We start from the raw sequence: 15691 nt of genomic DNA, 5'->3' as shown, positions 1-15691 counted from the left end.
GTACGGTGAGGTACATGAAATTTGGAGAGGTGCTTTAAACATGATGCTGCAGAGTCACTGTGCATGATTATGAGCTGGTAAAAAATAATGTGAGACTAGGCGTAGTTTTGCAAGCAAATGCCTAGTTGTGTGCGTGGGAAGAGTAATGGGTTTAATGCTTAGATTTAAGAACTTCACAGAGCTTACACACACACACGTAAATGTACAATACTCCTGACAATTCACAGGCCTTCCCCTTCCCATCCTTAGGGACAAAACAACTTTAATTCATTAAAAGTGTTTTATTAATATATGGTGCTGTTTTAATGTGCCTTCAGAAACAAGTCGATTGACTGACTTTTATTTAAATTTAGACAGTGTTTTTTGTTTTCCAGGCCCGTCAGGAGAACTACGCCGATCCAGAGACGGGATATTTTGTATTCACCAAATTTGCTCATTTACAAAGAGGGAAATGCTGTGGATGTGCTTGCCGACATGTAAGTAGTATGCTTTCTCAACATCATGAAAAAATACCCGTTAATCAGCTTACTTCAGTGCTTCCAGTGGTCTATGAAGCACATAAGCATATGAAACTGATTTCTGGGCCGAAGAGCACTTTTATGACATCTGAACGATATTGCAGTTCAAACGTAAATTGGCAGTCATATAGGAGTACAGTAAAACAAAAAAAACATCTTATTTCCAAAGAATTTCATTAAGATGAGCATTTCTTTGTTACACTGTAAATCCATTTTTAATGTGGGAAAGAGAAAATGTTAAAGAAGGGGGTTTTGTGATACATTACATGAATGGTTTATGTAGTGAGCACCAGACTGTGAAGAGAATATGCAAGGCAGGAAATTCAGTGACAAAATCTGCAGTGTTCTCCTAAATTACCGAGTTTTTGATTTCATTATGCCACACTAATGCATACAGAATACTCTGAGGATAAGTATGTATAAGTAATTATATTTTTACTTTCATACCACCAGATCTACATACTTTCAAAATGTAAATCACAGAGGTATGCAGATGTGGAGTTAAGAATAGTGAATCGATGTTAGGAGTCGATATTATGGATTCAATATTTTTCCATTATCATATTATTTACCGCAATATGTTGTGATGTGGCATTTTTGTTGTGTGCCAGTGGATGCTTTTTGGTAATGTAATCTGAGTGGTATGTTTATCATGATTAGGGGTCCCTTTTTTATGGTATTTATTTTTTTAACATTTCCGTCTATATTTATCCATATTTATTTTTTGGCCATCTTATTGGTATTTATCCATGTATATTTTGTGTTTCAAGAATAAATGTAGCTGTAAAATTGTATATTTCCACATTTATTTAACTCTTGGACGTGCACTCAAACATGGATGCCTGTCACGTTTTAGCAAACTAAGCAGCCACATATAACACAAGACTTCACTCACAGGTACATATTAGCGTCATACATCAAATATATGTTAACATGTACCTGTATTTAAGGAAATCTCATCCTGTATTTTAACTGTCCATGTTGTCTGCCTGCTCAGCTGTGCCTAGAATTCATGAAAGACAGCATGGAGAGTTTCTCACAAGAAACACAATTTTTTGTATTTTTCCGCTTTTAAAAATAAATACAGACAGGAAACACAGTGTTTTCTGTCTATATTTATCTTTAAAAAAAACAGTAGAAACGGAAAACTGGAAGCCTTAATCATGGGAAATAATAGTAAAAATGGGACCAAATATTGAAATTTCGAGCAATTGGATTGAAATATATAGGTTTTGACTAGGCACAGATGAAGTATTTAAATATTTACAAAGCATCCCAGAGATGTTTGAGCTTTACCCTCCTCAAGAAAACTTTTAAAATGTGGTGGCAAAGTGATGATTTTTGCAACTTATATTCCATAGAATTGGCTAAAAAGCCACACGTATTAGAGGCAGTTAAAAACACTTGGGTAAGGGATTTCACAAGGAGTAAAAACAATCCTTGACTTCTTCATTCTATTTTCTTCAGTTTTTCATACTTCCTGGGATATTTCAGCTAGTCACAAAATAATTACAGACTTTTTGATAGTTATAATGATAATGTATTCCTTTACAAGGTATTAGAATATTTACTTGCTCGTTCTCATTTCGTTATGCCTGAGATATGCTTATCTGTTCATGGTTTGCATGGGGTCCTTTACCTCATAGTTCATAACCCCATTGGATCGCGGATAGGAAGCAGAGAGTATTGTTTCACTGTCACTAAACTATTCTTCGTCCTGAGGGACCACCCATCCAGTCAGGAGGAAAGAACAAGGATCCATCAGCACAATGTTTTCTCCACCTTCCTTCCTGTCCCCTGCTTTCCCATCCCTCATATCCCTTTTGTGGCCAGATCAAAGGATACAGAACTATAAGTTCAATCCCTTCCAGCACCATGTTTTCTCGCAGATTTTCAGCAGGTTGACCTTTTTATAAATTATAATCTATTTGTTCGGGACAAAATCACTTGTTCCTCTCCCCTTTTACTCCCTTAGCTCTACTGGCTAAAAGGAACCTCCATTTGGATGATGCCTGATAGGTATTGGTCCTCTGATACCTGGTGGGAGATAGACCTGCCTCCTTTATGTAGGTGCCCCAACTATCTTCTTCCTGGAGCGAGGAGGGCATATCAGCCCACTAAGGCGTGGAAGTTCAGAGAGAACTTTACTGAACTTTCTTCCTTTTATAAGTCCTTTTCTTGTGATGAGGTAAGTTCCTTGTGTTCAACAACCCACTTCAGAGCCCTCTAACCCTCCCATAACAACTGGATCCCATCCATGGAAGCCGGCTGCGGTAAGAGCATCCGCAGTATAATCATGGAGTTGTTCTCCCCGCTTTTGCATACAGTGATGGCTGAGGGTCATTGTTATGCACTAATATGTGCACCAAAAGTACATCTCCCTCACTGTGTAGAGAGAGACCTATATTGCTCGCTGCAGGAACCACGTCATCGTGGAACTAATCAAACTCTACCTTCCTAGTAAATTTTAAGTCGTATTTTATGACTGATAATCTACTTCGGAGGGTCAGGGTTGAAAAATTAAAAATTAAATATGACTCAAAATCATCAGCCATAGATAGCATATGAGGGCAGGTATTACTGGTTCATAGAGCAGTAGTACCATTCATGTTATTGAGGCCCTGAAGGCTGAGATTACAGACTCGCTACACCTTTGTTGTATACTTTGCAGACATAATATAGATGATGAAATGACTCCAGTTCCTGGGGACATCAGCAACGAGCTTCCGGAACTTAGCATGAGTTATCACTCAGATTTAAATATATTTAATCTAATTAAGGAAACAGCTAATGGCCCACTTCTTCCAGAAACACCTTTCCAGAACCTAAACCCCCGTTGAAGAGGTTCTGATTTTCATACTTCCATGAACTCGCACAACAGAGTTTGCTCTCAACTACATACCTTCACCGCCTAACCTCCTTGGTACCAATCGGCACTTCCCAAATAAAGGCCTCCTGTGTGTCCTGCTCCCTACTTGTTTATACCCCCTTGCCTTTCCCCTTAAATGACAGCTCCCTACCGCTAATCTTATTCCTGCAACCCATGCAGACAATCAACATTCATCGCTCATCTCCCACGGCCTAGTGCAGCTTTCCTCCTCCTCCTATGGCTAGTCCCTTTGTGCATTCTTACGCCTTTCCTAATTTTGGGAGCTATTTTATTTCTCTTTTTACCTGTATTCCATCACCATGCCAAAAGGTTTGTGCTCTACAACTCTTGAACATTAATACATATATGTTGGAAATACAAAGATTAATTCTGCAACAATGAGGGGTCCGGTTTCTGCAACTATGCCCATATTGCTATCCAATGCAAAGTTTGGATTTTAGATGCATAAGCCTACATTTACACTAACAAAGCAAGTCACTTTCAGGACGAAAACTTGATTTGGTCCCCAAACATGACAGTTTCACTTTCAACAAATGTACAAGCCCTTCTCCCGTCACATTACCATACATATGCATGTCTTGTCTTACATGTTCACGTATTACCATCACATGCCAGAGATCCACATCCCATGTCAAGGACTTCCATTAGTGTTATGTCAGGGACGGGCTTTAGGCTATCCTACCAAAGATGCTAACAATAGTTTAGAATTACCACCCTTACACTAGAGCCCTCATTATGCCAGACGGCACAGTTGATGCCCATGATATTCTATCCATTAATTATGCGAGATCCAGGATTATTTTACTGAGGGACACTATCATACGATGCCCACAGTATGCCACTAATTACCACAGTTGTCCCTGGACGAACATTTTGAAAGGGGTGAGAATACACTAATGCCTAAAGTGTGCCAAGAACTGCCACCATTATTTTCAGAATTATATTAGACCAGAAGTAGAGGATCTGCATAGCCACAGGCTGTCCACAAAGCCAGAGATAACCCAAGAAAAAGGTAGCATTCCCAAGGTACCTATGATCAGGTAACAGCAGCCAATGTTAGAAATTCTGCAAGCCAGACTGAGGGACACACTCACTTGAAGACACCCACACTATCGTGGAAAAACATACACACTCACATACATGCAGATGTTGCACATGGACTCAAACATACACGGACACAAACTCACATTCACTACCATGAGTGCATACACAGACACACCAATGCAAGCACAGCCCACCCAACTACATAGATATGGGTGCTTTTGTTTCTACTTACCTGTCTCTGCTCCCTTCGGGTCTGGCTATTTGTCTTACAGCTGGACTATCTAAGTGTCTTTCGGCATACTTCATAGCTACAGGGCTTCATAACTGCTCCTGTGCTGCACAATTGCACACTATGTGATTGAAAGCACAAGGCCTGTAGTACAGCAAGTAGCAGACACACAATAAATGGTCATGTTACAGGCCCTGCTCGTCCTGCCAATTACAATAGACGTTTGAGCACAGGGCAAAATTAATTAGCAGCATTGCCACGGTGGTGCCAATTAATGTATCTTATAAACAGTTTTTGGGGTGGTGGGAGAAGAGTAGGGGCCAATATTCAATCAAAATTTCAATTTTGTATGTACATCAGTAAAATGTTTAGGATCACAATGTTCTGGTGTCTTTGTGAAATTGAAAATGGAATTGAACTACAATTGTTGCAAGCCACCTATTCATTTTGTGAGCGCTTAAAGACTTAGTTTCAATCTTAACAGATTTTTTTCCAGCATTTGAAGTGAAGTAGAACTTCTGCTGCTTTAAATTGCAAGTTAGTTGTACAATTTGGGACCCTCATTTTAGGTGATATGACCTTCCATCCAAAGAGTTTAAAAGATCATTCTTATGCAGTCACGCAGTCTAATTTTTTTTCAAGAAAGAAAAAGAGGGGCCCTTCAGAACCAAAGGACTAGGGCACTGTTCAGTGGAAAGGAAACAATCCTCTGGTCAAAGTTACACGCAGTCTAATACTTCATATATCTGGTGTTCTTCTGTCACTGTTTAGGTGAATGAATGAGTTGTTTAGGACTATCAAAAACCCTTCCGGCAAGACCCTCGAGGCATTTATCTACAGTTCTTTTATAAAATCTCTTTAAAAAAATGGAGACAAAAATTGTGGCACCTCATTATTTGACTTTGCAAACTTGTTTAACTGAAAGAATGCTAATTATAGTAAGGATGGCACTACCCTTTCCTGCTCCTCGATGGTTTTTTCCATCACTAATAACAAGCAGTTCATCTAATGCTGGAGCAGTTCTTGAAGTAGCCCAGACCCGGTTTCCTGCGTTGGAATCTCAGACCAAAGTCTTCCAAGAAGAGGTGGAAATAGACGAAACATGTAGAAATAGCATTAATATCATTTGTGCAGTGAACTCAGTCCATACAGATGCAGAAAGACGGTTCACGATTTGTAGAAAAATAAATGCAAAGTTAGGGGACCTTTTAGACTGAAGCAGATGTAATGGCGAAGGCAGCACCTACGCCAAATCAGCCCTGACTGGACCACCATAGCTAGAGATTCCATAAATGTTGGTGTCCTTTTATAATGAAGTAGCTCCTACCTCCATGGAGGGAGAGACTCTTTTTCAATGTAATTATGAAGTTTGCTAAACAGATATAAACAACTTTTACAGCTAAGTAGTCCCATCACAAGCAATATATATTAAGAAACGGTTCAAACAGCTTCTATATAGCATTACTTCGCTGACCAAAACCGAGGTTGAAGGTTATGTTGTGTGTATTTGTAGAGCACACTGTCACCTGCAAGGGTATCCTGGCACTGAGTAGGTGTATGTGTCAAGGCCTACCTATGGTAGTTCCGTTTATTGAAAAGTCAGGTCTTTGGCTTCTAATCTTATTCTGGAAGAGGAGGAAGCTCTGATGTGGAGAGGAAGATCATTCCATGCTTTAGGAGTGATGTAAGAGAGCGCTCGAGGTGGTGTGCGGAATCGTTTGTAAGCAGTTTTGCTTGTCACTCGTAACCTGAAATTGAGAAATTTGGCGAGCGGGGTGTGGTCTGCATGAGTCTTCACTACCTCTAAAGTTAGGAACATGTCATCGGGAGCTTGGTCACCTAATGTGGTTAGCTTGAGCCTGCTGAGCTGGTAGCAGGCCATGGGCTTGCATGTCGGTGGAAGAGCTAGGTTATTAAGCAGGGCCTTATTGGGAGAGTAGATCACATCAATTTTGGATCTTTAGCGCAAGCCCTCCCACGCCACATTGTACGGTGTTGATCTTCCTTCTGGGTCTGACTGGGCAGGACCATATCATTTTTTTAATTAGAGGGGGTTGGTCATGCCTACCTCTACCACAGCTTGGGGTGGAAGGGCGCTGGGAAGCGGCAGGGTGGGCAAAGAAGGCCTGAGTGCAAAGATAGTATAGCTTAAAGCCTAGGTTCACAAGCCTCCCTTCTTCGAAGTGTAATGTCAGGATGTTCCATTTTAGTCTAGGTTATATACCTGCCTTTCCTAGGCAGTGCAAGTTTATTTTGAGAGGTGGAAGAATGGTTTAGGGAGCGGAACGGAGATGTTGAGGAATAAGTATAGTAGTTGTGGTAAAGCCACCATATTTGCCTGACCAAGTCTTCTGGCCATAGAAAGCAGTAGTCTGATCCAACGATCAACCTGGGACTCAATGCGGTTGTGAGTCACTCGATAGTTTTCCTGTATGGTCTGATCTATGTCCATGCAGATATGTATTACCAGGTATTTAACAGCAGTATCACAGTATTGCAGTGGAAAATCGACCTTGCAGTGCTCGGTGCTCTGCGTTAGCAGAAGAATTTTGGATTTTTCCCAATTAATTGATATGTCAGAAAGAGGGAGGAACTTGAGAAATTCGCAAAGTAATGGGAAGGTTTTATTTTCTGGGTTTCAGTGTCAGCAAATAGTTTATGCGAAAAGAGCAATTGATAGACAGAATACAGAACAATGACATACATTCACCCCAGTACAGAGATCTGGGCCAAAATCCATTGTTTATTTTTGCTCCCCATGCCATGCAGGTTTGAACCCAGCCATATGCAAATCAGTCTTGACCCTGACCCCTATGGGAACCATCCAGCCCGAACTGCCAGGCCAGGTCCTCCCCGGACTGGAAACAAGCATACTGGGACCGGTTTCTGTGTTCCACCCCTCATCAGCCAGGCTAGCCTGACCCCAGTGGCATAGAGAGCACGGGACCCACGTCTGGGCATACCTGTCCCTCTCGGGTGACAAATGCAAAAAGAACAATTGATGGACAGAATGCAGAACAATGTCATACATTCACCTCAGTACAGAGATCTGGACCTAAATCCATTATTTTTTGCTCCCCATGCCATTTCCAGTTTGAACCCAGCCATATGCAAATAAGTCTTGACCCTGATCCCTATGGGAACAGTCCAGCCCGAAGTGCCAGACCAGGCCAGGTCCTCCCTGGACTGGAAACAAGCATCCTGGGACCGGTTTCGGGGTTTCACCCCTCATAGGCCAGGCTAGCTATGCTGGTCCAGTCAGGGCTGATTTGGCGTAGGTACTGCCTTCGCCATTACATCTGCTTCAGTCTAAAAGGTCCCCTAACTTTGCATCATCTGGGCATACCCTTCCCACTCTGGGTGACAAATGCAAAAAGAACAATTGATAGACAGAAAGCGAGAACAATGTCATACATTCACCCCAGTAAAGAGATCTGGCCCTAAATCCATTGTTTGTTTGCTCCCCATGCCATTCCAGTTTCCAAATAGTATATGGCAGGAGCAGAAGCTGAGGCCTTTCTCTCTGTGATCTTGCCTACGCCTCACTGCAAGTGATTACATTGCCATTGCAAGTAGGATGGGTGACAGGGGGCTGCGTGTCCCAAGCGATAGGCACTGGGCTGAAGGCTTGTCCATTCTTTTTAATGCAAGTGTAAGGGCCTTGATAGAGCTCCAACCCATATAAGTATCCATCAAGGGGCAATGTGTCACCCCACTTCAGCCATTGGCTGACTTCACTATGATTTTCGGTATGCTGCTGTTTCACAAGGAGCGCATCCACACACAAAGTAGTTTCCTTCAGTGCCAGACCTATTGTAATGTTTTCTTTCTTGCGACCCAAAAACATTTTTGCCTTTAGTCACTGATTTTTTTTTTAGATTGACAATGTCCCAGCAGTTTCCTAAACAATAAAGTTTTGCGAAAACCATGACAAAATAAAACAATAATTGCCAAAAGACTGGCGGATGAGTCCAAACTTTTTGACTTTGACATTGCTTGTTTTTCGTTTGACGTTTCCCTTTCATGTATATGTGTTTTGCATACTTTAATGACACAGAGTGGAACAGGATCTCCATTTCTCTTTTGTATGTTTTTCTTTTTCTATTTTGTCTCCAACCATGAAAAGATTAATGCATTCCTATTCTATCATTTTTTGAAAGTTCACCTGGGATGTGGACGACCCACAAACTGAATTATGGTGGTTTGAGTTTACAATCTGGGGCCTGCTCAGTAAAAATGTCAACTATGAGGTTTTCTGTTTAAGCACATTTACTTTACACTTTCGTCAATAAGCCATTGATGGTTAGGGGTTGGAATTCAGTATTTGTTTCATTAAGTGTTAATCAGGCGATGTATTTTAATTCACAGACAGCAAGCCCAGCCTCATTGAGAATTCGGAAACATATTTTATACCAAGTTAACAGACCGAAAATGTCTGCTTTGATAGTTGATCTGTTGCTCATGTACAATAGTAAAATGTTGATATTTTCTCAGATGTTCATTGTTTATGCTTTTCTTGACGCAAATCACAATTCCCTGAATTTATCAGAAGATTGTGCTCCTTTGCACAAAAGAGATTTCTTGCGGTGAGCGAAGACTTTCATTATGTTTACTTTCGTCGGTATGATTGTGGAAAATTGCAAATCTTCAATTAAGCTACAAATACATTTACTGAGGTTAGATTATGAAGAACGCCCTAATAATGCATGATTTATTTATTTTTTATTCACTTTTCATGTATTCATTTGGCAACAAGTGGCTTGACATTTTACCAGAACAGTCTTATTTAAGGTCAAAGGTAGTATATTGATACGATGAAGTACGTGAACTAGAGTGGATATAAAGGTTTTGGACAGAGACCCTCTTTTTTGTGAAAAAGACACCAGCAGCACCAAGAGCAAAGCAACAACATTAGTTACATGGTGGACTCGCACATTTTGCATCATTAATTGTTCCTTTGTTATTAAACAAATTACTAGTCCTGCAAAGCGCTGCTGCACGAATGCTGATTGGGATTGGGAAGCATCAATCAGCATCTCAGGCTTTAGGTCAGCTTCACTAGCTACCCGTTCGCAAAAGCATCGACGTGAAAACCTTTTATTTATATTGCTCTTAAAGCCTGGCATGGTTCAGGCCCGGCTTATCTAAAGAGGAAGTTCGCCTCTGGGACTCTACGATCTTCCTCAGCATTTAATGTTACCATCCGAAATTCAAACAAGCATTTACAATGCAATGGTCTCGGCATTGTTAAAGTTAGAGCTATTGGCATTGCTCATGACATTATTTCCGTTTATGTTTTTTTTTGTAAAACATTTAAAGAAACGGCATTGTTATTTACAACGTCAATAGCTTAATCACTCTCAAATGCGAGACGTATTGCATTTGCACCCACACAGAGCCACACACAAAGCCACCCACACACACAGAGCCACACACAAAGCCACCCACACACAGAGCCACCCACAGAGCCACTCACAGAGCAACCCCCCCCACACACACACGCAGTAGCCCACTGACCTATTTACATTATGTGGTTTTCCGCGACTGTATAACATCGGCACAGCAGGCTTTGTAATCTGAATATTTCTTGATTAAAGAATACTCAAAACAAATTAACCTCAATATAGATCTCACTATAAAGTGCAAGTGACTATTTACAGAAACATAATTGTCATAAAACAATGGGCAGCAAAAGATGTTTAACCAATCCCACAGTTCTGGCCTGAGGTTTCTAAGGCTAAAAAGAAGCATTTAATTACATTTAGCAGCATCTAGAGGATATCAAAGACCCACAGAGGGTTTCTCGTTAGCACGCTGAGCTCACCACTGGTTCAGCATAAGGGTGGCAGGAAAGCAAAGTGGTCTTCAGGCAACACTGCCAGCAACATGAGGATTCTTGGGGTTGAAGCGACTGTTGAAGATCCTGTTGCCGAAGTAACTGATGACATGTTCCTACCCCTTTTCAATAATCCACCTATCTCTGAAAGGCAGATTTAAAGGGCCACCCAATGAGTGATGTCACAGTAGGTCTCTACAGCCAAGCAGACAAAATCTGGAATCCATGCTGCTGGTGATTAACAGTGCTACAGGGCATGATAAAGATAACCCCCCCCCCATGTTGTATGACCCTTTTAACTAGTGCACTATTAGAACTTGACTTCACAATCTCCATTATGTTTTGGGCGTCCTCTCTTGTTGCCTTGATCATGCATGAGGTAGTAAGTGCGTAATACCTTGCACTGCTCTCGTCTGACATTCGGGCTCTCGGATGCAGCTATCGAACTCTGCCTTAAAATGGAAACATTTATGGTCTGCATCCCTGCTTTCAGGCTGCTGCACTGCCTCCTCTTACTTTTTATTCACCGTTTTGCCTTCAGGGTCCCACGAGGCTCCCTTATTATTTCCATCAATGAACTCCCCAGACCAAATCACCTACTTGGCTCGGCTTCTACACTTCTGCAGGAGAGCGACTCTGCAGCACACACATTTACACAGAATCGCAAGTGCAACTGGCATATGTGATCACTGCTCTGTGCGCTCTACAGAGAGGCCAAGGACTGGATGCCCATGTGTTATGAACACCTTTTGGCCGACTGACAGACACTGAGAAACTCGCGCTGCCTTCACCCTTAACTCAAATATGGGACCTATCTTCACCTAGATGCGACTCAATTCAAAGCAGGCACTATACAAGAGTAATACGCTGCCTGAAAAAACTACCTTAACACATCCTGGAAGTAAAGCTCTTGGGGGAAAGAAGATATGTAAGGCATGCGAAATATAAACAGCGATGTCTTGCATTACCCTAACTTATTTACACTAGTTGTTCAGAAATCGATCTGATTTTTTGCCTGTAAAGTTAAGGATATGAATATTGTCCCCGAAATTGACCCATTTCAATGTCCGTTTATAAATACTTCCAGGTCCGAGACCAGGCCCACTTAAAGCCCTGCGTTGGCATGTTTTTACCCCTCTTTGTAGAAACGCCGAACGCCATTAATACATACATTTCCAAAAGATTTTTTTGTGTGTTTAGGACGAGGCACAGAGGGGCCGTGAGAGGAAGTTAGACCGAGGAACCGCGCAAAAAAAGGTTTCTTACATCACCCGGGAAACATTGAGGTAGACATTTCCAGAACAGGCGCGTGACAGAGGAGAAATGCAAAACATAAAAATGCAAAAAAGCAACAATCACGATGACCCTTTTAGTGCACCGAGTCCAGTTTATTCGTGCAGCTGTTTCGCTGACCTCCGCATCACCCCAGCAAGATCATTTTCAAAGCGGCCCACAGCGAACACAAGCCAAGAAGCTGTTCCCGGCTCTCTAGAGGGATCCGCGCCCTGCTCCGGACATGAGGCAGAGATTAACAGGGAAGGCGGCACCGTAAATCAGGACGCAGGGGGGTGTTATTAACCCCACACCAGGAATGACACAACCGGTGTGAAGGGCACACCCCAGTCATATTACAGATCCTTCCCCCGCCTCTAGGCACATCCCTGGCCCCACTGCTCCTCTGTCCTCCCAGGCCCCGCTGGCTGAAGTTTACCGTCTTCATCTTGAATACCCAAACGTATACAAGCCGCCGCCTCCGTGATTATTTTTTTACAGACTTACAGCTATAGCATCGACTCATCAACATGTTCAGTCACGAGCAACCCTAGTCATATTACAGATCCTTCCCCCGCCTCTAGGCACATCCCTGGCCCCACTGCTCCTCTGTCCTCCCAGGCCCCGCTGGCTGAAGTTTACCGTCTTCATCTTGAATACCCAAACGTATACAAGCCGCCGCCTCCGTGATTATTTTTTTACAGACTTACAGCTATAGCATCGACTCATCAACATGTTCAGTCACGAGCAGCCTTTCTGAAAATGAAAAACACTACAACACGACGCAGTAAAAGTCACTTCCGCTTCCAGGCCGCACCCAGCCCTTTAACTGCTCGTTTACTGCTGCGTCCTGCCTTTGGCCTATGTACACGCTGTACAAATATCACATCCACACATAGCTGGGAGTCATTATTTACAACAACAAAATCCTATGAGGCACCCCCCTCCGCCCACGCACAGCCCCACACGAGCTCGCCACACGTACTTGCCTCAGAGGAACCGCCTGTGCCCATGAAGGGGCGGGAGCTAGCATGATAGGCAGACCCATCCCTGCAGGAAGTGGTAATGTTCGCGACTCATCAACATGTTCAGTCACAAGCAGCCTTTCTGAAAATGAAAAACACTACACCACGACGCAGTAAAAGTCACTTCCGCTCCCAGGCCGCACCCAGCCCTTTAACTGCTCGTTTACTGCTGTGTCCTGCCTTTGGCCTATGTACGCGCTGTACAAATATCACATCCACACATAGCTGGGAGTCATTATTTACAACAACAAAATCCTACGAGGCACCCCCCTCCGCCCACGCACAGCCCCACACGAGCTCGCCACACGTACTTGCCTCAGAGGAACCGCCTGTGCCCATGAAGGGGCGGGAGCTAGCCATGATAGGCAGACCCAGCCCTGCAGGAAGTGGTAATGTTCGCGACATCTGTTGCAGATCCAGGCTCTGGATGAGATCATGTGTTTACTTCTCTTCCCGTTTTCACAAGTGTGGATGACACAAGGCGAGCTTTAGAGCAGGAGGAAGCAAACACCACAACTCCGTGATGATGCTAGGGTAGAAAACATCCGACTAGGCCGATTACGACCATCTCACCAATCCCATCCGATCCCCAGGGGCATAATATAATTAAACAGAAAATACGCAGATATTTAGGCAGTGACATTCTGGGTTTCTACCGGGATGTAGGTTTCGCAACAGAAGAGTAACCCGAAAACTGCCATGGGCCTAAACAACACACCACTGCCTTTCTCCGAGGCAGAGCAGAAATGCCTCGGAGAAACGCAGTGTCGTTTTCGGATTCGAGGGCGTGTTTTGCTGTTATCTCCTCTTGCCATTGGCTGGAGGAGATAATTAGACTTTCTGCAAAAAACACGCCCCCCGATCCGAAAAGGACGGGGCCTGATCGGAGTGACGGGACCTCTTCTCCAATGGCTGGCCAGCATTGAAGAGGCCAGCCAATGGAGAACAGGGGAGAAGAGGGGCGGGTTCAAGCCCCTCTTCTCCAAGTCATTAAATCTCGGATCGAGACTGCGCAAGCGCAGCCTTCGAGCCGAGACCTAAAAAGCCCATTGGGGCGGCAGAAGCTGTGTCTACGGTAAGGCTAAGCCATGGAATTCTCTGCCTGTACAGCTTAAGAAATGCACAGGTCTTCTATCATTCAGGAAAAGCTTAAAAACATGGCTTTTTAATCTTTAGTTTCAGGCTTATTCTTTTAATTCCGACTAGTCTGCTATCTGGTTTCTTTATGCTACCTCTTTTTTGCTTTCTCGTCTGTTGCTGACAGCGCCAAGATGCCTTTAGGCAGTGGCACGCTTTATAAACTTTTTTTTCATTTCATTTTCCTTTCTGTCTCATGAGATAGCATTTCAGGGTGGTTTTGAACTCACTAAGTGTGAGACAGGCTCATGTTTCAGGCGGTAGTAGCTCCTCGAGGGAGTGCTGCGGGGCGGTGAGGCGGGACGGGGGAGGGGCAGAGTGGGGGTAGTAAACTCCGGCATATGGCCGAACAGAGTTAAGTAAATAAATAAATAAATAAAACGAATTACACCGCGCACGCTGCAACGCCAAATGGAGATGCAGCGTGTGCAATGTAATTCGTTTTATTTATTCATTTATTTACTTAACTTTGTTCAGCCATATGCCGGAGTTTACCACCCCCCACCCTGCCCTTCCCCTGTCCCACCGCCCGCAGCACTCCCTCGAGGAGCTGCCCTGGTTTCAGGGGACAGTAAGGTCTAATGCAGGGGGCCAATAAGGCAGAGTAGTTGGAATGTGGATCCTGCACAAGAAGGATTAAGTGTGATCAGTGAGTTCTGGATGACTGATGGTGAATTCCTTGAGGGTTTATAGTCGGTCAGAATATTGATAAGGGAGCCCTAAGAGCTATAGTGGACCCCTTTGTGTACATTTTTCAGTAGCTGGTACTCACCCTGCTTCACGTTCAAAGAGTGTGATGGGAGTGTGCTTACAAAGGTTCAATATTGTCTTGTGGCAGTTTTGAATACCTTGCCTATGGTTGAGCATGGATATTTAGGGATGCCTATTAGCAGCCTGTTGCAGTAATCTAGCGTATTAAGTACTACTGAAAAGAATAATGCCTTGGCAGTGTAGAACTTGAGACGTGTGCACATTTGTCTCCTACTTAATATTTGGTAGCATGCTACGGTGACAGAGATAATTTCTGCTAAAGGGGTTGAATAGGATCCTGAGGTTGCTGGCTGAGGGGGAGAAGCAGAAGAAGAAAAGTAAAGCAAGTCAGATTTGGGGGCGGTTGCCATAAGTGACCTGCTAGCCATCCAGTGACAGATAGCAAGAAGTCAGAGGTTGGTAACCAGAGCGAGTGGAAGAGGATGGGAAAGGAGAAAAGTTATCTGAAATTTTATAAAGGTGATAAGAGAAGATAAGGAAGGAGATAATGTACAAACAAGAGGTGGTAGATAATGAGAATAGGAGTTGGTTGGCAGCTGGCACAAGAGTTGCCTCAACTGCTAGAGAGGATGGTGGTGATTTCTTGGAATCCAATACAACTAGTAAGAAGTAGTCTGCTAGAACAGAGACCCACTGAAGAGCAGCAAACTTGATGCTAATGATATGGAGGTAGGGTGATTTAAAGTGTCAAACACCACATGTAAATCAAGAATGATGTGGACAGAGGTTCACTAATTGTGATAAAAGAAGGGGAAATGTATTGGTCAAAAGAAGAGACCTGTTTGTTTAAAAATGCAAATACCCATACAAGAGGGGAGAGGATGTGACATTTTGGCCAGAGCTACTGACTTTCTAATAGGGGAACCAGGTTTGAGCCTCGGCATGGGTCCAATGTCCTATGATTCTACTCATATCACTTAATCTACCTGTTAGACCTGTCAGCCTTAGGGTGGTCTTTCCACAAACATT

General features: G+C 43.2%; 1 protein-coding gene across 1 annotated transcript in view; it reads left to right on the top strand.

Annotated features, from left to right (window-relative positions):
• Window positions 1-15691, top strand: part of C4_2H1orf53 (chromosome 4_2 C1orf53 homolog) — a 92706-nt gene that overhangs the window by 60164 nt on the left and 16851 nt on the right. Inside the window, exon 2 of the mRNA XM_085601834.1 lies at window positions 375-476. Within this exon, the coding sequence (XP_085457960.1) occupies window positions 375-476 (102 nt within the window). The remainder of the gene's footprint in view (window positions 1-374; window positions 477-15691) is intronic.

This window comes from Triturus cristatus, chromosome 4_2 (assembly GCF_964204655.1).
Source record: "Triturus cristatus chromosome 4_2, aTriCri1.1, whole genome shotgun sequence".
Classification (NCBI taxonomy): domain Eukaryota; kingdom Metazoa; phylum Chordata; class Amphibia; order Caudata; family Salamandridae; genus Triturus; species Triturus cristatus.
This window is presented reverse-complemented; position numbering and strand designations above follow the sequence as displayed.